The sequence below is a fragment of the Equus asinus genome, chromosome 1 (genome assembly GCF_041296235.1).
Source record: "Equus asinus isolate D_3611 breed Donkey chromosome 1, EquAss-T2T_v2, whole genome shotgun sequence".
NCBI classification, from domain to species: Eukaryota; Metazoa; Chordata; class Mammalia; order Perissodactyla; family Equidae; genus Equus; species Equus asinus.
Window position 1 is genome coordinate 194,483,609 of NC_091790.1, and position 26,354 is coordinate 194,509,962.

The 26,354-nt window shown below is 39.0% G+C and overlaps 1 protein-coding gene and 1 pseudogene across 1 annotated transcript; both read left to right on the forward strand.

The window, feature by feature from the left end:
• The first annotated feature begins 383 nt into the window (after positions 1-383).
• On the forward strand, positions 384-4,679 carry LOC106842607 (probable inactive serine protease 58). The gene is made up of 5 exons (XM_070517323.1): positions 384-417; positions 794-935; positions 2,692-2,936; positions 3,745-3,881; positions 4,314-4,679. Exons 1-5 carry the CDS (start codon positions 384-386, stop codon positions 4,482-4,484), a joined length of 729 nt encoding a protein of 242 aa, XP_070373424.1. The 3' UTR covers positions 4,485-4,679.
• A 15,652-nt stretch (positions 4,680-20,331) lies between these two features.
• Positions 20,332-22,409, forward strand: LOC106842573 (olfactory receptor 9A1-like; annotated as a pseudogene).
• The last annotated feature ends 3,945 nt before the right edge of the window (positions 22,410-26,354 follow it).

The following is a 26,354-nucleotide window of genomic DNA, read 5'->3' on the forward strand; positions in this document are numbered from 1 at the left end:
AGGAGAGAAGTTCAGTTATGATCTCAGTGTACAAATAAAGCAATCAAGATATAAGGATTTACATAATTTGTTCAAATTCATACTACTAGTAAGGATAGAGCCAGAATTTGAATCCAGGCACCTATTTCCAGAGAATAAGTACTGTAATATATTTAAATGCCCATCTGTACAAAGTGTCTCTCCTTATATTCTCATACCAGGATTAAAGTTTTAGTTTTAATTTTATTTAATTAGTTTATTTCTGTTGGAGTCATGATGACTGCTCTCAGTGCATCCCTGCAATTGACAAGTGGGAAAAGTCAGGGGGCTGCAGCGGTAGGAAAGGTTGCATTGCTGTAACTGTGGATTGAGCCAAGAAACCTTAGGCCTTCGTGAGACTGAAAATGAGCTCAGCCATCCTGGAGAGCAGCAGACAGGGTGAGGAGAAGTAGGAGGTCACGTAGAGGAGAAGGGCATACATGGATTTGGAGTCAGATAGACTGAAGTCTGAATCCTTGAACCAACCGTTGTTCACTAGTTGTATGACCTAATGTAAAGTTTTTAATCTATAAAGTAATATAAAATTTACCCACTCCACAGTTTTTTCTGTGAAAATTTAAAAAGTACATGAAGTACTTACTTAGTATAGTGTTTGTATAGAATAGACTTCTAATACCATAGAGTATGGCCTAAGTGATTAACAAGTGGTAAATATTGATTTATCTGGCACTGGCATCCTGAAATCTCCATAATCCTCGAATTTCCTTTCATTGGCTGGATTATATTCCTTAATTCTCCTCTCTCTGTGTTCCAGGTGGTATTTCATTTGTTAGTAGAGACAGGGAAGGGGAAAATCATCTTATCCACATATTACACCTGAATTCTGGTTACCAGTCCTGTGTGGGGACTCTGGTTGCCCCTCAGTGGGTGTTGACGGCAGCACACTGCTTCTTACCGTAAGTGATGGGGATCAACCTGCTGGGTTTCAAGGCTCCAAGGAGTCATCTAATTATCGTGGACTCTCCTCAATATAAATAAACTTCTGTATTTACTTATAAACATATTTTATGATAAATTAAACTGCAAAATATATTAAGAGAAGGAACAAAGAGAAGCAAAGGAAAGAAAAAAGAAAATATAAGAGGAGATCGGTTTTACGTAAAGAACACAGTAAACACAAATGACTTTCCCTCTGCAAGAAAGGAGAGTGAGCTTACATACAGAAAAAGCCAATTTGACAAACACAGAGCACAAGAGAGTTACTACAGCTGATTTAGACAATAAATTGGGCCTAACAATTCCATCAAGTTGTATAATTAAAGCACCAGTACTTATTAATTTCAGAGGTGTGGGAAGGGAGGAGGGGGTCTTTAAGTGATCTTTCATTTAGACAGACAAGAGAGAGAATTTTATCATGAGAGTTTCTTCCCCTTTTCTTCTAATGTATCTCTCAAATGAACAGTCTTGCTCATGTCAAAAGTTCTTCAAAGTGGTCACTGCAATTTCATATTTTCCTTGGGCAATTATACCAATTAGAGAGGTACATAAATTTAAACGTGAAGGAGCACATGTTTGGTATAGAGGACCAAACAGACTGAAATGGTCCAATGAGAACTGCAAAAGTCAGTAAAAACAATTTGGCCAAAGACCAGTCACCCCTAACTAAGGACTCAGCAAAAATCCTTTGCTCCAAGCAGATGAAACTAAGTACAGAGGTTCTCAGGAACACAAAAACAAGAGTAAAGAAAATCATAGTGTATAATGTCTTGTAAAAGTGAACCAAAGCAAAGTTTGTCTAAAAGATGCTTGCTCTGATGAGATCTTCTAAACTTGCCAATCCTTGGGGTTGGCTGAAGGGTGGACTTATCAGGCCTATTTCTGTCCTATCCCTTTAGATTTTATCTTATAAGCAAAGTGTCCCAACAAAACGACAAGGACAGACTGAGAAACAAATGATTCTGTTTTTAGGAGACAAAATTTGCCATTTGGGAGCTCAACAAAAAAATTGGCGCTTAGTACCAATGTGGTACTTATCTCACCCCTGCGGTTGAAGAGATCCCTGAATGGGAGACTCGGGACTCAGGGGAGTATCCTGTTCTGAATTTAGGGTCTTGAACCATGTTAGTGAGTAGATCTCAACTGGATCTCAGTGGAACATCCAGGATTTTTGACTATTGTTCTCCCAAAAGACCACCAGAAAACCCTGTTTATCCAGCAAAGTTTTGATAGAGATGAGTAGAACATATTGTATTTGGATGATCCTCCCTGGCTTAAAATATTTTAACTCTCTAAGCTTTCATTCATTTCCTTTGTACCGTCTCACATTTCCTGTTCCCTCCAACTCCCAAAGGAACCTCCCTAACAGAACATACTACTTTCCTAGAAACCTTGACTACCCATTTGCATGCTTCTTTCAACTGTTTCTAGGTTGAGTAGGAACTTCTCTCTGGAATTATGCTAAGAGTAGAGCCATTGCATTGCTTGAACTCCTGGAGGCACCATTCACATTATAGTGTATGTGAATGGCAACCCATTGAATTGTATAGTGCACAACCTATGTGACCACATGCGGCAGCTATGCATAAAAGATCAAATGGACGGAGATGAGAGGAGAAGGTTAAATGGGTCACTATAGAAGGAAGTTGTGTGTGTGTGTAATCAGCCTTGTGATGTATGATAGTATCAGTATTTTTTCTCTCCTTCATTTTCCAGGGATCTCCAGGTGATCTTTCATGGTGGTTCCCGAAATTCTCAAGTCTTTCCTGGGGAGATTCTACCTTATGAAGAGATCATCATTCACCCAAACTTCACTGTCACTTCTCCTAAAAATGACCTAATGCTGATAAAGTTGTCTATATCTCTCACCTTCTTCTCCAGCCAGATTTTTCAGTTGCCTACTCTCAAGAAGAATCCAATTAAAGATTGCTTGATTCACACCTGGTTACAGAATGAATTTGGTGAGTGACTGTCAAAAAGAAGAACTAGTTGTATTCTTGGATATATTCACATCCTGAGGATCTCTGAGGAATTAGGGGGAAGGAATCGGAACTTATAGGCCCAATGCCAGATTTCCAAGCACATGTGTAAAACTAAAATGGAGCAACAATGTTGGCTCTCTAGACCAGAAGCCTCATTTTGGGCTTTGGGAATCAAATCCTAAATACATACATCCTGATACATACATGTAACACCTGACATAGACTGCAGGGGACTGGGATTCAAGGATCTATGTTTGGGTATTGGTTCTGCCATTGATTATAGGGTTATGGGCAAATTCTTTAACTTCTTTGAATCTTAATTTGCAAATTGGTGAAAATTGTATTTTCCCCTTATCTAACAGGAGCAATATTGTTATGAGTTACAACAACAATGATAATAGCTACAATTTGTTGAGCACCAATTAAGTTCCAGGCCCTAAGCATCCTATACATATTATACAATTGTAATAATACATCACGTAGAAAAATTTTCTTAGGACTGGTATGTTATAAATGAGGCAACCAAGACTCAGGGAGTTTAACGAATTGTCTAACATCACAAACTTGGTGATGGCAGAGAATCAGATCTTGTTTGATGTGTGGAGTGTCTTCTCACCAACCCCCTCTTGATGCTGATCATCTTTCAGAGATGATAACCTGGGCAGGACGATGTTTAAGCGATGGTGCAGTCCATTCTAACTGAGCAGAAGCTCTGAAGGAGGAGGAGGCAGGATGCCTTGTGAAAATGCAAACAAGAAAGAAAGTCTCTTTTATTTCTTGTGCTTAGGACATCGACACGGTAACGTGCACAGCATTAAGGCTCAAATAAATTCTGATTTAAACTGCAAAATATTCCTGGGTGAAAAATTCCTTGAAGACTTTTTCTGTTTCGGAGACATACTAGGAAGCAAAGAGCAGTGCCAGGTAACTTTTCTCATCTTATTTGCCCACAAGCACAGTCTTTGCTCTTTCTCTTTCTCTTTGTGTCTGCTACCTCTCATCCTGGATTTTGCAATCAGGCTAAGAGTTCAGAGAGTAAAGGGCTGAAGAATGATGCCTCTCTCTCTCCTCCCTCCTGTTTAGAGATGAGGAATAGATTTTTGGGGCATGTAAAGCTAACTTCCAGCTACTCCTTTGAAATTTCTGTCTAGGAAAGACTGGAAGGTAGAGGGAGTTAGTGCAGTGGAAAGAAGCTTTTACACTATTTTCTTATATCCTGGGCCAGTTTGCATGGCAAATATAGTGGCTCACATTTTTGTTCAGATTTTTTTGGGGGGAATTTTTTGGAGGAGGGGGAGTTTTTGGGGAATTTTCGGGTGGGAGGGAGGTTCTGATCTCCTCTACTCTGTCTGGCAGGTGGTCACAGCTGCACCAGCCATATGTGGCAGGGAATTACAAGGAATTATGTCTTGGGCAAACGGATGTATTCTGACAGGACACAGTGTTGTTTTCACTGACCTCTACAGCTATACTCCATGGATCAACAACATTATTTCTACAAAACAAGCTGATATAGAGCTCCACTGACACCCTTAATTACCAGCTTATCCACGGCAACCACATTATGTATGTTAGTCTCAGTCTTTTCTGGAATCTAGGCTCAACTGGAATTTCAAAAGAGATCAGTGATGACTCCTGGGTGTTGACATGACACTAGTTTCTTTAACTGCTTCTTTGCTTATTCCCAACTCATAAATAAATGTTCCTAACATCGAAAACATGAATGCTGCTCTCAAGAAGTGGAGTTCATCCAGGAGCCTTTTGGATCCTACCAATTCAGATATTTCTGTTGAATACTCTCTGCTTTATCCTAAGAACACAAAAGACAAGTGGAAATGAGGGACAATAGCTACCAGGAGTCTATTTGAACAAGATGTAAACCACATAGCTGAGCAGTAATTTGCTGAAATTTGATTAAGTGATTTAGCAATTCTTCTAATGACCAGGTGTCTCCTGAGTGTCTGTGTGTGTGTGTGTGTGTGTGTGTGTGTGTGTATCTATGCGTGGTTGTAGTTAATATTTCCATTAGCTACTTAAATGATGTATAGAATTCAAGTTTTTCTTAGGTTTGCTGAGGCCACACAAAGGTCAGTGTAATTTTTGGAATAAGGATTTCTGTATTTTGCACCTCAGCTGTAATGCAGATTACAAATATCAAGAATTTCATAAATGGTAGGATGGACTTTTACCAATACTTTCCCCCCCATTTCCTGCTTTTTTATTTGCTTAAAATCACAGTGTGAATACCTTTCTAAGTACCCTGTTAATTTCTCCTAAACTCCAATCCTGTAGATGATTGGTTCCAAAGACTTTCTTTCCTATCCCCTATTTTAACTTAGTCCATCAAGGACTTCAGGTAGCCTGTGCTCTGTCTTCTGTCACCATCACATCCACCTCCCTCTCCTGACATGCCTACCAATCACTGCTACATTCCCTCTCTGGTTCCTTTTTCTCTTTCCGTGGGGTGGGGCTTATCTTCCATTCCCTGCTCTTTAAGTCTATTGCATTAAAATGGATCCCTGGTACAGACCAACAAATTTCAATGTAGTAAGTGGAGAACACAGCAATAATGGGAATAGGAAGCCTTGCCCTGTGGTCAGGTAGATGGTTCTTCTCTACTCTCAGATTCTCACCTTGTCTTCACCCTTCTGATTCAATCGTGTCTATCTCTCAGCTCAGGAGGAGAGGGATTACCTTGAATTTTATTACCTATAACTGTATTTATAGACTGCTTCAAAGATCCCTTCTACACTCATGTGTATATGTTACATTTTTGGCTTCTATTTACCCCTAGTTTATTCTGTTTTTATTTATTTATTAATGTCAGACCCACTTCAGCTTCCTGGAGAGTTCATTCAGAAATCCGATTATGGGTCTTCATTTCTATGGATTTCCTGGGTAAACTATTCTCTTTCACCATGTTTATTACCACATACTTGCCTAATAGTTACACACTTCTGACACAACATCTTTTCTTTCCCAGTCTACCTCCTTCTTTGGAAATATGTAGGGGACTGATATTCAGTAGAGTTTAATTCTTAACCTAGAATTGTCAAACTATGCAAATTTGGAAAAGCATTGAGCTTTGGTTTTTATGTTTATCTATGAAACAAAAGAGTTAGACCTGATGATCTCAGTAGTGGACACTGTGATTGCCTTCCCAGCACCCACTCTACCCCTCCTCTATTATGTCACAATCATCCTCTAGGGGTGTGGCCTGCTTCACCTAAGCTTACCAGTGAAATCCCTGTATTTGGTTCAGAGGTGGATATATGCCACAATTTGGCTTATTAAACATCAATTCTTCTATTTATATTCAATGTTGAGATAACACTATAATGAGCTATGTTGAGACATCGCTCTGGGCAATGCGCCATGTGAACGAGACGTCAGAATTGCTGCTGTCATTTTGCAGCCACCACGGAAGCGAAGCTGCCTAAGGATGACACACACCCACAGAAGAAGTTCAAAGCAAGAGAAATGCCCAGGAATGTAGCTAAAGTTCCGATAAAACCATGCTACGATTTAGGTCTTCCCTCTGGATATTTTTAGTTATCATTTACTAGATTCCCTCTATGTGTAAGACAATTTGACTTGGGCTTTCCGTTACTACAGTTAAAAACGTCTCAAATGATACAGTTTCCAAAAATCCTTTCTATCTCTGTGATCAGTCTGGACTACTGTGTCCTAGCTGCTTTATATGTTCATTCTTACTAATTTTCATGAAATATCTGTAGGGCCATTTTTATTAGACACAAACCTTCGGCATCTCCTCTGATCTTCTCAATTGCCTCTTTCTTTCCAAAGGCATTGTCTGTCTCCTAGATCATACTGCTGCCACTTTTTCTGGGCTCCCCAAGCTGCCTGGAAGGTGAGTCAAAGCTCTGAGAGTGAATAGCTCTCATGTCCATAAGCTGAGCCTATCTATGCCAAATGACCACACTACTTTTAAACTTGTATAAAAGGCACACTTTCAGGCCTTGGTTTGGGCTTCTTGAGTGACTGTCAAGGGGAAGATGGTACCATCATGAATTCTGAGTAGTTGTATCCCAGGGCATGAACCTTGACCAATGGGAAATGAGACAAGGGGGAGCCATACAGATAACTCCCACTGTTCTCTCCCTGCTGTGGGCTGCTCTGAGGGGTGGTTTTGTCTTTCACACCTTCCTATAGCTTTGCTTCATGTCTCCCCTTGCCTCACTTCCACTTATTCCTCACCCTTACTTCCCTGGCTGTGTAACTTTCAGAGTGTCAGCTCTTTAATCCTTGCCTCTGCTTTCTAAAGGACCATCTTTATTGTGATAAGGCAACTGAAGTTCAGGGATTAGCTTGTTCAAAGTCAGTCAGTCAGCAGCCCTTGGATTTGTGTCTGGATCTCACACCAAGCCATATTGCCATAAATGTTTCTAACTATTTACTTTCCGGTTTGTAAGTTTCTTTTCATGGAACAGTAGCAAACAGTTCAAGGACCAGCTCCGATCCATGGACCATACTTGACATGGTCCTGATAACACTAGTGCTATAAAAATCTAGAGTCTTGAGTTATGTTCTTTTCTCATCTCCACCCCATACCTCCTTCCCAGAACACTTGCTGCTGATGGACCTGAGTACTTGGGAATATGTTAAGGGACTTATATAATCCGTCAATTTATGCATCATGTAATTCACATTTCATTGCATTCCTTCTGTATTTGGAGATGGAATTAATGGTTTAGGACCCTGGAGCCTCTTCCAAGAGTTTCACATGGATTGTGTTTGATGGGAGAAAACTAAAAAGTTGTTTCATAGGCTTTTATATTATCTATAGGTATCATGATATTGATAGATATCTATAATATCTATCAATATTTTAGATTACCATTTCACTTAGGCTCCATCCTGTCTTCCTGAATTGAGGCCCAAAGCTCTGCCACTCAAAATGTTTTTAAGTTTATTAGACAGGAGAGGAGGTTCATTTGTAAGGGAGGTAGTAGATGTTAGGGGTTGATATGAAGCTGTAGAATCAGATATATCTAGTTTCAAAATCCAGCTGTGTGTCTGGGGAAAAATTACTTAAATCCTCTGAACTTCAGTTTTGTCATTCCAAAAAAGGGGATAATAATAACTAGTGATTGAGAGCTCAGACTACAGAGGTGAGCTGCTGGCATTTGCATCCTGGCTTTCTTACTCACAACTTATAGCAATCTTGGGTATGTTACATAACGTCTATTTCATTTTCCTTATCTAGTAAAATAGAGGTAATGCTGCTAATACCACATAGAGTAGTTGTGGATTATGAATTACATAATATGCATCTAGTTCTTAGAAGAGGGCTTAGTACACAGTAAGAGCTCAATGAATGTTAGCTGCTTCTTTAGTAACAGGGTCACTGTCGTTGTTGAATGAGAACCTGTGTGAAGCATCTGACACATGATAGGTACACAATAAATTGAAACCATTACTCTTTCCCTAAGAGGCATATCACTTCTTTTTGAAGATCAGAATACATGTATACATATATCAAAGAACATTGACTTTTCAGTTGGCAAAACTTTTCTAGAAATGAGACCCAGGGGATTTCCTCATTTGTTCACACACACATTTATTCCTCTTTTAACAAAAACTTCCTGAATACAAGCAATGTGTTCAATACTGCACCAGACTCTGTGAAGATGTAAAAGTGAACCCTGTCCCGGAACTAAGAACTATGAACTAAAATCCACATAATTGGGATAAGATATGTCTACAAATAACTGTAGTGTAGCGCTGGACCTGCTAGGTTCTAGAGGAGAGGTACCGAGTGCTCAGAAAATTCCAAAGGGGAAGAGATCACGTCTGGATGGAAGCACAGGTTACTCGAAAGAGTAATCATCTGAGCTAGTCCTTAAAGTACTGGTACAACATTAATAGATAAAGATGGGAAGAGAGGACATTTCAAAAGTCAGAATCAGCATGAACAGAAGTCTGAATTCAGGGAGATAGGGACAGCATTTGGTAAGCAAGCCTTTGGCACATAGTAAGTAGTCCAAAATGGGCACAGTACAAGGTAAGTGAACACAGATTAGCTGAATATAACTGGAAGGGTGGGTTGTAGATAGAAGGTGGTAGATTATTATTAGAGTAGTTACATTTATTCCCTGCCTCACTGGTGTCCAGGAGGAGAGATTGTGCCTAACACTCCTGACCTCTTGCCCTACTAGCTCTCCTACTTCTCCTAAGGGAAGATGGAGAGATCTTTCTGCTCGATGGATTCAGGGGCAGAGACCAAGCTTAGCTCCTTTTATTCCTCCTGTAGCTTCTCTGAGAGCCAGAGACCTACAAGAAGCCCAGCGACTCCATGCAGAGAGTTTTGCAGGGGCAGAGCTGGAGAAGGGGTGGGGTGGGAGGAAGCCTGCAGTTTTTTATCCCTGCCTGAGGTGCACTGATCCCACCTATCTGAGCTTTGTATTTCAGCCTTGTATTTATCAGTGATAGGCTGCTATATACTTATTTATATTTACATGTCTATCTCCATCAACCTCTCTCTTCCTTTTCCGTGTGTTTTTGGGAATGTTATATCACAAGACAAACCCAAAAGTTTCGATCTCCTATTAGTACTGAGCAGAATGAACCTTAGTTAAAGGTTATCTCCAAATGCTACAGGGTAGTAGGTGGACCTACCTCCACCCGACCCCTTCCCTCTGTGAGTATCCTTGAAACTGCCATCAAAGGAGTTGGTTGTTGGAGAAAGCAGTTCGCTCCGTTCTGCATCAGTCTTCCCAACAAGTCATTTTTGCCAATCTAATAGAGGAGAAATGGTATCTCATTGTCATTTTAATGTGAATTTCTCTTATAGTGAGTGAAGCTGAACATCATATTTGTAAGGGGCATCTGTGTATCTTTCTCTGAGGGCTGATGATTTCTATTTTTTTAACTTTCTTCTTTTAGGTTTTGATCTATTTTCTTGATTTTAAGAGCTTTTTATATATTAAGTAGGTTAGCTTTTTATCTCTGATATAATTTACCTACATTTTCTCCAAAACGTTTTTGTGTTTGACTTTGCTTAAGGTCATTTTGACAGGTAAGAGTTAAATTTTTAAAAATTTTTGTGTAGACAAACTTATCTATTATTTCTTTTATGCTTCTGGATTTTGTATCACAGTGAGAAAGTTTTTCCACACTCCTAAATTATAAAAGAAATTTACTTATTTTTCCTTTTTCTCTTTTCAAATTTTACATTTAGCCCTCCTGTCTATTCGAATTTCACTCTAGGATAAGATATGGGGATAAAATTCACTGAGCGTCTATTATGTGCCAAAATGAAACAATTTCTACATGGACTTTTTTTTTTTTTGGTGAGGGAGATTAGCCCTGAGCTAACATCTGGTGCCAATCCTCCTCTTTTTGCTTGAGGCTTGAGGAAGATTGTCCCTGAGCTAACATCTGTGCCAATCTTCCTCTATTTTGTATGTGGGATGCCACCACAGCACGGCTTGATGAGTAGCGCATAGGTCCATGCCTGGGATCCAAACCTGCAAAACCCTGGGCCACTGAAGCGGAGTGCGCAAACTTAACCACTACACCACCAGGCCAGCCCCCATGGATATTTTTGAGTCTTATCAGATTTTGTAGGTTCTAAGAGATTATCCAGAACGATTCATTATTCATAAAAAACCCTCTACAAAACAGTATTTTATACTAATAATGAACATTAGTCTAAGAATAAGGAGACCCTGGTCACTAAATCTGTTTTACTAGTAAATTGCAATATGACCTTGAGTAAGTCATTCAACTTCATATTCACTAGTATTAAATATTGGGTACCCTACATTTCAAAGATGCCCTGATGTATGGGATCTCTTTCAAGTCAGAAAGTTTAAAATAAATGCAAAATTTAAATGTAAAATTTAAAAAGTTTATTGCTTATCTCTGTTTGTAAGAATAGCACAGACTATTGAAGAAAAACTGAAAGTGAAAAAAAGGAAACAATAAAGACCACTCATAGCATAAAAAAGTGTAAGAGAAAACATTTAATAACAACAAAAACATGTAACCTTGGAGTGGCACTTTGTAAACAAAACATAAAACTTGAGAACCATGAAATAAAAGATTGAAAAATAATACTGTGCAATTTGAGAAAAATTACTTCATGGCAAAGCATAATCAAAATCAGAAGGCAAACAGAAAACTGAGAAAGATATTTCCAATACATATTAGAGTTAAAGAGCACACTTACTTTAATGTATACAAAAACTTACTAAAATCATAGGAGAAAAGCCAACAAACCATTAAAAAGCAGCAAGTATATAAAGAGACAGTTTTCAGAAAAACAATTGTAAATGGCTTTAAAAGCTGTGAAAATATACTCAAACTTATTTGCAATTAAAGGGAAGCAAAGATTGAGTTTTTAATACATGCCAGGGCCTGTGAATACAACAGTGTGAAAAAGAAAATGATCTCTTTTTCTAATCTCTCCCTCTGATACAGAGGGGAGAACCAGCATTAATAATAATAATAATAAACCAAATACATATGTAATTACAAATTGTGAAAAACTCCATGAAGCAAAAGTAGTGGATACAATGAGAGCATTTAACAGAATGGGTCAGAGAAAGCCTTCCTGAGTAAGTGACCTTTGAGTAGGGGCTGAAAAATGTATAAAAGTTGACTAGGAAGGGTGGGTGGGAAGGGGAAAAACATTTAAGATAAAGGAAATAGCACGTTCAAAGGTCCTGAGGCATGAGGAGGGAGCAAAACTTGTTCAATGAGCTGAGAGACTATGAGGGTATCTGGAGGAGAGAAAGCAAAAGAAATGAGAGCAGGCGGTGGGAGCCAAGTGGACGAAGCTATATCATCATAGAATGCTGAAGGTCTTGCTAGAGACTGGAGAGTTGCCCTAAGAACAATGAAACGTGTTAGAAGAGTTTTAAGCAGGGGAGTAAGATGATCCAATTTGGCTTTTTAAAAGGTTTCTGATCACCTCGGATCCATTAGGATGGCTACCAGTCAAAAAAACCCCCAGGAAATAAGTGTTGACAACGATGTGGAAAAATTGGAACCCTTGTGCACTTTAGTGGGAATGTAAAATGGTGCAGCCTGTGGACAATGGTATGATGGTTCCTCAAAAAGTTAAAAATAGAATTACCATATAATCCAACAACTTCACTTCTGTGTATATACTCAAAAGAATTGAAAGTAGAGTGTCAAAGATATTTGAACACCCATATTCACTGCAGCATTATTCATAGTAGCCAAAAGGTGGAAGCAACCCAAGTGCCCATCAATGGGTGAATGGACAAATGTGGTATATACATACCATGGAACCGTGGAATATTATTCTGTCTTTAAAACTAAAGAAATTTTGACACATGCTACAACATAGATGAATCTTAAGGACATTATACTAAGTGAAAAAAGTCCACACAAAAAACCAAATGCTATGTTATTCCACTTAAGTGAGGTACCTAGAGTAGTCAGATTCATAGAGACAGAAAGTAGAATGGTGGTTGCCAGAGGCTGGGGTGAGAGGGGAGTGGGGAGTTGTCTCATGGGTATAGAGTCTCAGTTTTACAAGATGCAAAGAGTTTAAAGATCTGTTGTACAATAATGTGAATGTACTTAACTCGACACTTAAACATGGTTAAGATGGTACATTTATGTTATCTGTATTTTAACCACGATTTTTTAAAAAGGATCGTGGAGTTCCTTTGTGCAGAATGAAATGAAGAGAGTTGAGAATGGATACGAGAGGCCATGTGAGGAATTTCTACTGCTGAATGAAGGTAGAAGACAGACTTAACCAATTTCAGAGACCTTACTCTTCTCTATGATAGTTTTTCCTTTTTCATCCTGGATAGTCTGCTCTTTGTATTTTGGAGAGAAACATAGAACCATGAATTCAATAAGTCAGGGAAAGAGTCGGTTATAGAACTCAAGACACCAGGCTCCTTTTTCTGATGATTTGATGTGGCTTTGAATCTAGGATCTAGGATATGATTTAAGGAAATTGATTCTGAAAAAGGAGTCCTGAGAGAAAGAGTCTGAGTCTACGTCCTTTGCATTTCCTCGTTTGCCAGCAGCCTTCCTTTCACATTCTCCATCTGTAATCATATGACCCAACACAGCTGCTCCAAGGCAAACAGGCAGATGTTAGCACAGACACTTCCTGGGCAGCTGTCAACACTGTTCCCATGGGGCAAGGACCTCTGAGATGTGTCCTTATTTCCAGGACACCATACAATTACTGACTCCTGATACGTTAGCGTCATTTCTAGGGTCTGCACAGAGTTAACATTGAAGTGGAAACATACTGCTCAAAGACTCTGGGCATAGACCCAATGTAATCTCATTTCAAGAGATTATAAATTATTGCAACTTTTTGGAAGGCAATTTGATAAAAGAAAAATTTAACATAATTAATTATTTATTTATTTTTTTAAAGATTGGCACCTGTGCTACAACTGTTGCCAATCTTCTTCATTTTTCTTTCTTCTTCTCCTCAAAGCCCCCCAGTACATACTTGTATATTCTAGTCGTGAGTGCCTCTGGTTGTGCTATGTGGGACGCCACCTCAGCATGGCCTGATGAGTGGTGCCATGTCAGCGCCCAGGATCTGAACCAGCCAATGTATGATAGAATACTGCTTGAAGAAAAGAGTGTATGGGTACATATCAAATATATGCATGGATAATTTCTGTATGGATGCATAAGAGGTGAATAAAAGTATTTAGCTCTAGGAGATGGGACAACTCTAGAGGAATATTGAATTTTTAACTACTTTATTTCCTTTTATACAGCTTGAATTTTTAACATGAGCTTCTGTTAATTTTCTAATTTATTAATAATTATTTCTCCAAAAGCAAAGATAAGCACATTGAAGTGATTTTTATAATCTTCAGCCCCTGCATTTTGACCCTTCACTCTTTGCTTCCCACTCCAGCCAGCTCAGGGAGGTGACCCAATAGAATTTGAAGACCTGCTAGGGAAAGGTATGTCTGAACAGCCAGCTGGAATGCCTGCATGTTGGGCAGACTGGAATGGGCTGTAGCATTAGCAGACCGTGAGATTGGATGGATGGCAGATGCTCTCTATTTCTCTTATGAGGGATCTCATAACTTTGGCCAGAGGATATCTGGTAGAGGGAGTGCAGAGACCATCTGGGGAATATGGGGCTCATGAGGGCTTTGAGATGAAGAAAAAATTTTGACAGGAGCCCATTTGGTCATCTCTGGGTGTTTTGTTTGTTTGTTTGTTTGTTTTAATACTCCTCCTCTCAAGTCTTTTTTTCTTACTGTGGTAAATATATATAACAAAATTTACCATTTTAATAATTTGATGTGTAAAATTCAGTATGCTTAATTACATTAATTACATTCACAATATTGTGTCGCCATTACCACTATTTCCAAAACTGTTTCATCACACCAAACAGAAATTCTATTCATTAAGCAATAACTTTCCATTCTCCCCTTCTCCAAGCCCCTGGTGACCTCTAATCTGTTTTGCGTTTCTATGAATTTGCCTATTCTAGATATTTCATATAAATGGAATCATACGACATTTGTCGTTTTTGTTTGACTTGTTTCACTTAGCTTAATGTTTTCAAGTTCATCCATGTTGTAGCCTTTATCAGAACTTCATTCCTTTTTATGGCTCAGTGATACTCCATTGCATGTATACACCACATTTTGTTTATCCGTTCATCTGTTGGTGAACATTTAGAGTTCTTCCACTTTTTGCTTATTATGAATAATTCTGCAGTGAACAACGGCGTAAATATCTGTTTGAGTCCCTGTTTTCAATTCTTTTGAATATATGCTTACAAGTAGAATTTCTGGGTCATATGGTAATACCATGTTTAACTTTCTAAGGAACTGCCAAACTGTTTTCTACAGCAGCTGGACCATTTTACGTTTCTGCCAACAATATATGAAGGTTCTAATTTCTCCACATTCTTGCCAACACTTGTTATTTTCTGTTTGTTTGTTTGTTTTTAATTGTAGCCATCCTAGTAGGTATGAAGTGATTTCTCACTGTGGTTTTGATTTACATTCCCCTAATGACTAGTGATATTGAGCATCTTTTAATGTGCTTATTGGCCGTTTGTGTATCTTCTTTGGCAAAATGTCTATTCAAACCTTTGCCCAGTTTTTGACTGGTTTGTTTGTCTTTTTGTTGTTGAGTTGTAGGAATTCTTTCTATATTCTAGATAGTAAACCCTTATCAGATATAGTATTTGCAAATATTTTATCCTATACTGTAGGTTGTCTTTTCACTTTTTTGATAATGTCCTTTGGTGAACGAACGTTTGTACTTTTGATAAACTCCAATTTATCTATTTTTCTCTTGTTTCTCATGCTTTTGGTTTCTCGTGCTTTTGTTTCTCATGCTTTTCTATCATCAATGGCCAAATCCAAGGTCATAAAGATTTACCTGTATGTTTTCTTCTAAGATTTTTACGGTTTTAGCTCTTATATTTAGGTCATTGATTCATTTTGAGTTAATTTTTGTAAATGGCATGAGATAGGAGCCCAACTTCGTTCTTTTGCATGTGGAAATCCAGTTTTCCCAGCACCTTCTTACAGAAATTCAATGTTTTGGGCACCCTTGTTGAAAACCAGTTGGCTATGTGAGTTTATTTCTGAGCTCTAAATTCTATTCTATTGGTCTTCATATCCATCCTTATGGCTGTACCACACTGTTTTGATTATGTAGCTTTGTAGTAAGTTCTGAAATTGGGAAATGTGAGTTCTTTAACTTTGTTGTTCTTGTTCAAGGTTGTTTTGACTATTTAGGATTCCTTGCAATTCCATGTAAATTTAAGAATCAGCTTTTTCATTTCTGCAAAAAAGGCTGTTGGAATTTTGATAGAGATTACATTGACTCTGTAGGTTGCTTTTGCTAGGATTGCCAACTTAACAATATTATGTCTTCCCATCCATGAACATGGTATGTTATTTCTATTTACTGAGGTCTGTGTAAGGGATTTTGGAAATAATCTAGGAAAAAAATATGACCATGAGGAGCAGTGACACACAACAAACTTTATTGGACAGGGTTTCATGAGCGTGGAAGTCCTTCATAGCATGAGACTGTCCAAAGGCCTAAGACAAGGGGCCACCAGGAGGGGAGGAAGGCAAGGAAGCTCCCAGGGGAATAAGGGGTTGGAGAGGAGCCTTCCTTGTCTAGGTGATGTCACTCAGCAGTACTATGTGGAGTCTATGGGCTCTGAAGGGCTGTAGCAAGTTGAGACTGTTATAACTATGATGATCTATTTTATCAATGGTCAGCAGATGTGGGGTATACAAAGCAGGAAGGCTCAAATAGCTAAAAATCTGCTTATATGGGCTATTTAAAAAATAAATTGGATGCATGAAAGATAGAGTTTGGTGCTGTTGAGCTGTTGCACTAACAGGTCTCAACCTGCAGTGAAGAAGTAAACAACCTATGGGCAATACACAGAGGCCATCTTTGACTCATTTATGTAATAGTCTAATTTCTTTCAGCAATGTTGTTTAGTTTTCAGTACAAGTCTTTCACTTCCTTGGTTAAATGTTATTTTAGGTATAGGTAATAGGTATTTCAGTAACAAGTATTTTATTCTTTTGGATGTTATTGTAAATAGAAGTGTTTTCTTAATTTTCCTCTTGGATTGTTCTTTGCTGGTGTCTAGAAAAACAACTGACTCTTCTGTGTTGATTTTGAACTCTGTAAGTTTTTGTGGAATTCATTTGTTAGCTCTAGTAGGTTTTTTGTGGATTCTTTGGCATTTTCTATGTATAGGATTATGTCATCTGAGAATGTAGATAGCTTTACTTCTTCCTTTCCAATTTGGGTGACTTGAATTTCCTCCCTCCCTCCCTTCCTTCCTTCTTTCCCTCCTTCTTTTTTTTCCCTCCTAATTGCTCTGGCTAGAACTTCCAGGACAATGTCAAATAGCAACAGTGAAAGTGGTCATTCTTGTCTTATTGCTGATATTAGTGGGAAGACTTTCAGTTTCTCACCATTGGGTATGATTTTAGTTTTGAGGGGTTTTTTGTGCATACCTTTTATAATATTGAGGAAGTTTCCTTCTGTTCCTAGTTTTCTGAGTTGATGAAAGGATGTTGGCTTTTGTTAAATTCCTTTTCTGTGTCAATTGAGATGATAATGTGGTTTTTTCCCTCTTCATTCTATTAATATACTGTATTACATTCTTTGAGTTTTCTTATGTTGAACCGCCCTTGCATTCCTGGGGCAAAGCCCACGTGGTCGTGGTGTATAATCCTTTTAATATGCTTCTGGATTCACTTTGCTAGTATTTTGTTGAAGATTTTTGCATCTATGTTTGTAAAGGATATTGGTCTATTTTCTTTTCCTGTGATGTCTTTGTATGGCTTTGGTATCAGGATAATGCTGACCTCATAGAATGAGTTAGAAAGTTTCTTTTCTTTTATTTGTTGGAAGAGATTGAGAAGGATTGGTGATAATTCTTCTTTCAATCTTTGATAGAATTTACCATTGAAACCATCTGGCTCTGGACTTTTTTGGAGAGGTATTGATTATCAATTTAATCTCTTTACTTGTTATAAGTCTCTTCAGATTTTCTGTTTCATAATGAAACAGTCTTGGTAGGTTGTTCGTTTCTAGGAATTTATCTGTTTCATCCAGGTTATCCAATGTGTTGGATACAATTGTTCATAGTATTTTCTTATAATCATCTTTTATTTATATAAAATACATAATGATGTCTCCACTTTCTTTTCTGATTTTAGTAATTTGAGTCTTCTTTCTTTTTTTCTTAGTCAATCTAGTTAAACTTTGTCAATTTTGTCAATCTTATCAAATAACCCATTTCTGATTTTGTTGATTTGCTCTGTTGTTTTTATATCCTCTGTCTTATTTATCTCTTCTCTAATTTTTATTTCCTTCCTTTTTCTAGTTTTGGATTAAATTTGCTCTTCTTTTTCTGATTCCTTATGATGCAAAGTTAGGTTATTGATTTGAAGTCTTTCTACTTTTTTAATGTAGGCATTTACAGCTAAATCCCCCAGTATAATGCAAGTGCTTTTAAAAACCCCAATTTCCCAAAGAAACTTTCCTTCTGAGGTTTTCGATGGCCTATTGTATGTCTTAACAATAATCTTTTGCCCCAGGTTGCTGAGGGTTTTTAGTAAGCAAAAACTTGCTTGAGCAATGCCTGCCTCTTTCCACCCTGGGTGAGTTCTGTGTTAGGTGAAACAAGGAGAAGCATCTTGTGTCAGTCCTTCAGGTAGCCCCAGACAGTTAGAACAGACGTGCACAATACTTTGTAAGTAAGATCTACTCTGCTCCCTTGAGAACCAGGGACTGGGGTCCCACAATGGGAATGCAAATTGCTATTTCAAGACTGCTGCTGAGAGGGGGAAAGCATGGGCAAGGGTAAATAAAAGTTTTCTTCATCACAAAGTTTTCTTAACATTTTTAAGTTGCCTTTTTCTTGAATCAGTGTTTCCTTGGTTGTTATAAATCTTTTATTCTTTTCTAGAGTTTGACAAAGTTAGTTCTGACAGTTCCTACTTGTTTTCTGATGTTTCTATGGGGGACTTGGGGCCTAGGAGGAGGGCAGCCTGGGTGCTGAGAAACTCCTGATGAGGGAGATTTCAAGTGTGGCCATTAAAAAAACTTTTAAGAGTTCTTAAATTTGATTAGCCTCATGAGAGAAGGGCTGGAAGTTTCTCTGTCTTTCCCTTCACTGCATCCCTAGGGTTTCTCTGAACTTAGGCAAATTTGGTTCCTCAGCATATAACTCTCCTTGGCGACACATTGGGGAGGGAAAGAAGGAGAGAAAGTCAGAGAGATACAATTGGGCTTCCCATAGCAGTTATTACTGAATTTTTTTCTACAAGCTAGTGTGAGGACAATTTTGTCTTTCACTGAGAGTGAAAACAGCAGCTACTTGCTCTGGCCCACAGAGCATGCTCAGCACTAGTCAGGCTGAGCGTAGTAGCCTGGGGCACATCCTTGAGAGCTATAGAATTTCCAGTTCAGTCTCTTTCTCTGGAGGTAAGTATCTTTTAGCAGTTTCTCTCTGTGAAAGACAGAGTAGGAGAGGATCAAACGGGAAGTTCTGAGTCCGGCTTCCTTCTAGAACAAGGATACCTACAGCCTGAAGAGTGGGCTAGGGGAGCAGAAGACTGTATGGGCTCATCTTCAAATCCCCACTCCCTGTACAGCAGAGAGTAGATTCCGCTCTTTCCTGACCCAATATTGGACATAGGCACAGCTCCTTGCTCTTGTTATGACCCTCCTCTCTCCTTTTCATCTGGTCCTGGCTAAACAGAAATGATGGAAGGCAGACTACTGAGCTCTCCAAACAATTGTTACCCAATTGCCATTTTATAAGGGATCTGCAGAGAGAGGAGTGCATGTTGGCAGGGCAGTGTTTCAGTGAAGACTGAAGGGAGAATTGGCTTCAGAATTGGCCTTAGCTGGGACTAGATAAGCTTTGTTCATAAATTCATTAATTGATCGATTCATTGACTTATTCATTCAAAAATATTCATCAAGTAGCAGAAACGGTAAGCAAGCATGACAAACTTTCTGATTTCGTGGAGCTTACATTGTAAAATGGGAGACAGAAATAAACAAAAAGCAAACATATAATTTCAGTTGAGGAGAGCTGAGAAGATAAATATATCCTGGTGAGGTGACAGAGAGTGAAGGGTGGTCTGTGTCCTTTTAGAGAAGATGATGAGGAAAGGCTCCCTGAGCTTGGGCACTTGAGCAAAGACCTGAAGGAAATGAGAGATGGAGCCCAGAAATCCTAAGGGGCTCAGGTCCTTGGGTCTATTTCATGTTAGTTACAACTGAGTCTTTAATTTTTCATATGATTTTGTAGGAAAAACCTGGTTGTAAAAGGAACATTGGCTCTGGGGAGAGTTTTTGAACTTCTGTTAGACTGAGACTATGGCCACTTATATGTAGGGCCTGGACTGGGCCCAGATTTCACATTTGGTGGCTTTGACTTCCTGCTGGATCTAGGGTTTTGGGCTCTTGTGAAGGCAGAGGATGTTGAAATTGGACCTTTAGTCTCTTGTCTGCCAGTCCCAGCATGAGGTCAGTGTGGGACAGGTGGAAACTGAGGATGGAAGCTCCTCCCACGCTCTCCTCTAGACCCTCCTCCTGTTAGTCTGGAATTGGTATTAGAGTCTGGGAGAAAGAGGCCCCTGACTGACTAAGCCCAGGTGCTTGTTAGCCTACCTCCTATGAGAAGACACATTCACTGGGGAGCAGAGCAAGGCAGACTTTCCCTTCCAAGAGTAGGGAGAAAGAAAACAGTAATTCATTCAGGGAACTAGCTGACCAGTGGCCTGAGAAAGACAGTCCTTGCCCTCAACATATTACAGAAATTCCTCAGAGTTCCGCACATTCACACCCACCAGTGATACCTATGATGATGGAGGTAAAGGAAAGCCTTTAAAATGATTATGATGCAAATAGACCCTGTGTCAGGAAGAACCAAAGTAAACACATAACCAGATTTGGGTAGGATTGGGTGGGAAAACTTTTTTATAGGATGTGATACTGGAGCAGAGCTCACAGGACAGAATATGCTTGGTGGACCAGATAGTTTAGGGCATTCCCCATGGAAGGGACTTAGTGGTATAAAGGAGCATGCTGTGGTCAGGGAGGCAGACTGCATGGCTGTTCAGAGTAGAGTGGGAGGCAGGATAACCTGTGGATTGAGAGATGCAGGTGGTGTGTATTGGGCAAGGAGTTGTCTTGCCTATGGGGTGGTGTTGGTGACTGGCCTCATCTTCTGGGCCAGAAGCAATTTTCTTCATATATTGTGTACATTCTTAAAAGAATTAGCATTGTACGTAGAGGGAACAGTAGAACACAAACCTTTCCTAGTGATATTTTAGAGCCTATGAAGAAGAGGAGAATATTTTCTCTGCCTGGAACTGTTTCTATTTGTTTTGAGATAGAAGCAGTGTTCGCTTTTACTCTCTAGATTTCATAAGGAGGAAGTGCTCAGAACTAACCGGAGGAATCACTCTAGTGCCGCTGAATTTATATCTCTTAGGTCCTTGACTCGCAAGAATAATGCCATATCTTGTTTGCTACCTTCTTCCTCTTCTACTCTGTGACATTAATTGGAAACACAGTCATCATCATGATGGTCTGTGTTGACAAATGTCTGCAGTTTCCCTTGTATTTCTTCCTTGCCTACCTTTCTGTCTAGGGATCCTGATCACATCTGTTGCAATCCCCTTGATACTCTAGGGGTTGCCGCTTCATGAGACTGCATGTGGTGCACAACTGTATTGTACCTTTCCTTGGGTATGTCATGGTTTATATTAATGGGAGCGATGGCTGTGGACCATTATGTGACTGTCTGTAACCCTCTGAAGTACAACATTGTTAGGAACAGCTACACCTGCATCTGGGTGGTAGTTGTGTCATGGGTGTTTGGGTTCCTATTTTAAATCTGGCCAATGTATGCCACATTTCAGTTTAATTTCTGCAAATCAAATGTGTTAGACCATTTTTACTGTCAGTGAGGGCAACTGCTGAAACTATCCTGTGAGGACAGTCTTTTCACAGAGTTTGTTCTGTGTTGAATGGCTGTGGTCATTATCATTGGTTCTCTGGCCCCGACGGTTGTCTCCTACACCTACGTCATCTCCTTCATCCTCAAGATCCCCTCAGCCTCTGGCCGGAGGAAAGCCTTCTCTACATGTGCCTCCCACTTCACCTTTGTTGTAATCGGCTATGGTGTCTGCTTATTTCTCTACGTGAAATCCAAGTAAATCCAGGCAGCCGAGTACAACAGGGTGGTGCCACTGATGATTTCAGTGGTGACTCCCTTTCTGAACCTTTTTTTTTAAAGATTGGCACCTGAGCTAACATCTGTTGCCAATCTTTTTGTTCTTCTTCTTCTTACCCCTAAAGCCCCCCCTCCCCACCCTGCCGCTCCCCCCTCCCCAGTACATAGTTGTATATTCTAGTTGCAGGTCCTTGTAGTTGTGTTATGTGGGGTGCCGCCTCAGCATGGCCTGATGAGCAGTGCTAGGTCTGTGCCTGGGATCCAAACTGGAGAAAACTTGAGCTGCCGAAGCGAAGCATGCAAACTTAACCACTCAGCCATGGGCAGGCCTTGAACCCTTTTATCTTTACCCTCCATAATGACTAATTCATAGAGGCGTTTCAAGATGTCATGAAATAGTGCTGTCAACTCCTCAAGGATTATCTCTGTCCTAAGGACAATCATGGGTCATCATCACGGACCTGAACAATCTGAAAGCACTGGTTCAAATCTGAAATGATTATTTTCATCACCAAATGGTTTGTGATGTACAAGGGAACTTTAAGTTACTGACAGTGCTTTATTTTCTAACTGCATGATTCCTCCATGGGAAATCACTTTGTTGTTTTTTAACTGGATATATATGTTTGTACACACTTTTTAGTTAAAATACATTTCACAAAATAAATTTGACATGTATAAATATTCAAAATATGTGTGATTTTTTAGAACACCAAGATCTCTGAATCTGAAAAGCAAGGAAAAGTGTAATTCGTTCTCTGACAGCTGACCTAAATGTTTGATTCTAGCTGTTGAGGTCATCTTCCACTATATTGTCCTGTGCTTCCATGATTTTCTCATTTCCTATAGTTCCCCATATTACCTCCCTGAGTGATCCCAAGTCCAGCTTAATGTTTAAGTTTTCCTTGAGGTTCCTGCTCCAAATTTCAGTAGTGACAGTACCTCTCTAGATTTTCTCGGCTGGCAATTGTGAGCACGAACTCACTCCACAATGCTGACTTCTTACCAACCTTAGTAACCAATGTGTGTTTATATACACACATTTCTAATTGGTGGATTTTCTCAGAGTGTGGAGGGAGCATCATGGAAAGAGGCATTTTCTTATCTGGCATCACTCACATCATCATGCCAGTCCCAAATGTGGGAGAGCAATGGGGCTGTTTTCTGGGAGCTGAAGTGACAAGGGAGAGCTGACCTAACTGTGTCCCTGGGCTAAGGCAGGAGTGCAGAGAGGGCAGAAAAAGAGGCAGGCCCTGGTCACTTCTCCCTGCATTTCTCACATTGTTCTCTTCTGACATGTGCATTCCACCTCCCTTCTCTCTTAGCTACCCCGTGTCCCTTCTCAAGCCCAGTTTCTTTTCTGATCCTTTTTCAGGTCTGTCCATAAATGCCAGATTCATTTCTGTGCTCTTTCCTGCCTCACCTTCCTCACAAGGACCAAGTTTACCAAGCTGTCTTTCAGTTCTTCCCTGGGCTTCCTAACCCTACGTCTCAGTTCCAGTATTGTCCCATCCCAATCCCTGTTCCTGTCACACCCAGTATTCTCAATTAACATTGCTGTGTCATATGACACTAGTTTACAGGTTTCTTCTGCTCCATTCTTTGTAAATACACAAGTTTGGTATTAGCAACCCAAATGTATATCAAAAAGCGACTACTTAAATATTTTATGGAACTTCCATTCAGCCAAATATTATGCAGCTAAAAGAACAATGAGAAAGTTTTCTACGATGTTGAAAGAGATCTCTGAGATATACTGTTGAGTAAGAAAAGCAAAGAGCAGAACATTTTGTTTAGTTTGTTACCTTTTTGGAAGAAAACAGTAAAAATTAATTTATGCTTATATTTGCATATATTTGCATGAAGAAAAGCCTGGAAAGGGAGCACAGGAAACTGGTTATCTTGCGGATATGGCAGTTAGAAGGTCATTAATAAGAATAGTGCTGGGAATAAAAGTCTTATTATATATGTCTTTACGTTGTTTCAAATTCTACTCCATAATAATGCCTTACTAGAAATTATCCTGCTTCTAATTGCCGAAAGAGTTTGCTTCCTTCTGCAAATATCTCACTGTAGCAGACGAGATATTTTGGCAGAAGAGTCTTCAGTAAGTATAGATACTCTGTAAAGTTTCTGTAGAGCTGAATAGAGAAAATGGGAGAATAATAGGGGAGGAGAGATGGAGCTTCACATTTTTCTTATCCAGAGTCCTTGGCTACTTTTGTAAGCATATAGAGATAATCTTTAGATATTTCGAATAACTATCTTATATTATCTGATGTGTGTGTTGGAAATATCTTTTGTCAGTCTGGGATTTTTTTCTTTTCACCTTTTTAATGAAATCTTTTGTCATGCGGAAATATTAATTTGCTGCTGTCAAATTTAATTTTTCTTCTGTGATTTATATTTGTGTATACTGTTCAAAAAGTCCATTTCCACTCAAAGCACTTAACAGGAGTCTCTTGTAATAGCTATATACTCAGACAATGTAGATCTAGCACACTTTTTAAAATGGGAGAAGAACAGGAAGAGCATATGCAAAATTTTTTCTAACAGTTTTCAGTAACTGTATCAGTGGAGACAGAAGTATTATCTAGGAATGTTATGTGTGTAATGTAAGATAAAGCACATGAATAATTATGAAATATCCTAGATATAAAAATAATATAGAAGAGGTTAAGTAAAGTCTCTAGAGTTTTGTATTTAACTTGTAACATATCACGATGGACTCGTTTTTTGTTTTTTTTTAAGATTTTATTTTTCCTTTTTCTCCCCAAAGCTCCCTGTTACATAGTTATATATTCTAGTTATGGGTCATTCTAGCTGTGGCATGTGGGATGCCACCTCAGCATGGCTTGATGAGTGGTGCCATGTCCACACCCAGGATCTGAACCGGCAAAACCCTGGGCCGCCGAAGTGGAGTGCACGAACTTAACCACTCAGCCATGGGGCTGGACCCTGGACTCATTTTTTATATATAGGCCTATTTTATATATCCCTAGGCCCAGATTGTGCCTTGCAATACTATTTCCCAGTAGAATACCTAAACCAGGGCTTCTTGGAAAAATGGCTGTTTTTAGGTCTTGGGCAGGAAATCTATAAGATGACCTTGTAACATCTTATCATACCAGTGTCGGGGAGGAAGACATTTCCTCTGCCCACTCTAGGTCCTTCTGGCCAGGCTATGAATTAAATTCACATGAAGCAGAATAACAGGAGAAAATGAAATAAAGCTTTATAACCTGTATACATGGGGGAGACTCAGGAAGACTGAGAAACTCACCAAAATGGCAGAGGTTCTCATCTTAAGTACTATCTTCAGCTACAAAGGAGGACGTTGGGGGTTGGGGGAGTCACTATGACAGATTACCAGAAAAGTACAGTAAACAAGATTAAGGTTATTATGCAGATTTCAGTCCTTGTCTTACACATTGATAAGAGTTTCTAGAGATAAGGTCATCCCCCCTTCTTCCCTGTCCAGAGAGAGAGACACCTTTACGGATGGAGATTTCCCTTACAAATGTAAATGTCTCTTTCAAAGGGTAACTTCTACTTTTCAGAGTTCCTCTCATGTCTGCAGTCTTTAAAAGTAACCAGCCCAAAATAATCCTCATGCCAATGAGACATATCTTGGGATGGCCAATTCCAATCCCCACACCAGATATAAAAGATTATTAGGCTTATGTTAAAATGATTCAAGATCCAACTGAAGGAGGCTTCTGCTGGCCAAAGATGAGAGAAGCTGTGTTTCTTAAAATATTATAATTGCAAACATTTGAAGTTCATCAAATATATTTGAATTCATGAGTTCATAATGATATTTACAGTTATTTTCAAAAGATTATCTTCATTATTTGTCAGATCTAAGTCTGATCAAGACTCTGAAACCAGCTACCAAGTTACAGAAAAATATGCAGAGAACAGAAAGATGTGTTTAACTGCACCCTGAGTATGACATGACATTAATCCAGACTATGGGAAACTCTGTAGTCAAAAAGCCTGCGTTCTTCAACAAACAGATTGGAAGGAAATGGAAGGACTATATAGAGTGAAACTGTAGATTAACATAGTCTTAAAAAACATATCAAATTAAAAAATGTAGAAGACATCTGTAGTATGCAGCAATTCATACTGGTGTGATAAAACCATTAAGAAATGCAAGGAAGTGATTACCACAAAGGTGTGCTTTGCTGTTACTTTTGAGGCAGTGAGGATTGTGCTTGGAATGGGACACATGGGCAGGCTTCTGGGGTTGCTATCAAAGTTCTATTTCTTGATGTGGGTGGTGGTTACACGGCTGTTCACCTCATAATAATTTCTTAAGCTGTACATATGTTTGGTGTGGTGTTTCTGAATTCGTGTTTTACGTTAAAATCAAATGATTAAAAAAAGTCTCCTATATATTCCTCTAACAGTTTTAATTTTTTGATTTAAACATTTATGTTTTAAATAAATGGTTACTAATTTTGAGACAGGTAAAAATGTTGGTGACAGCCTGCACTCTGTAGAAATCATGAACCTTAGGCGAGGATTAAATGCTAAAGATTTACTTAGAAGAGTGCAATCCTCGTACAGCAAGAGTGAAAGAAAGTAGACAAGAAAGCATGGTAAACAATGCAGTGTGAGGAAATACCATGCTGACCTCTTTC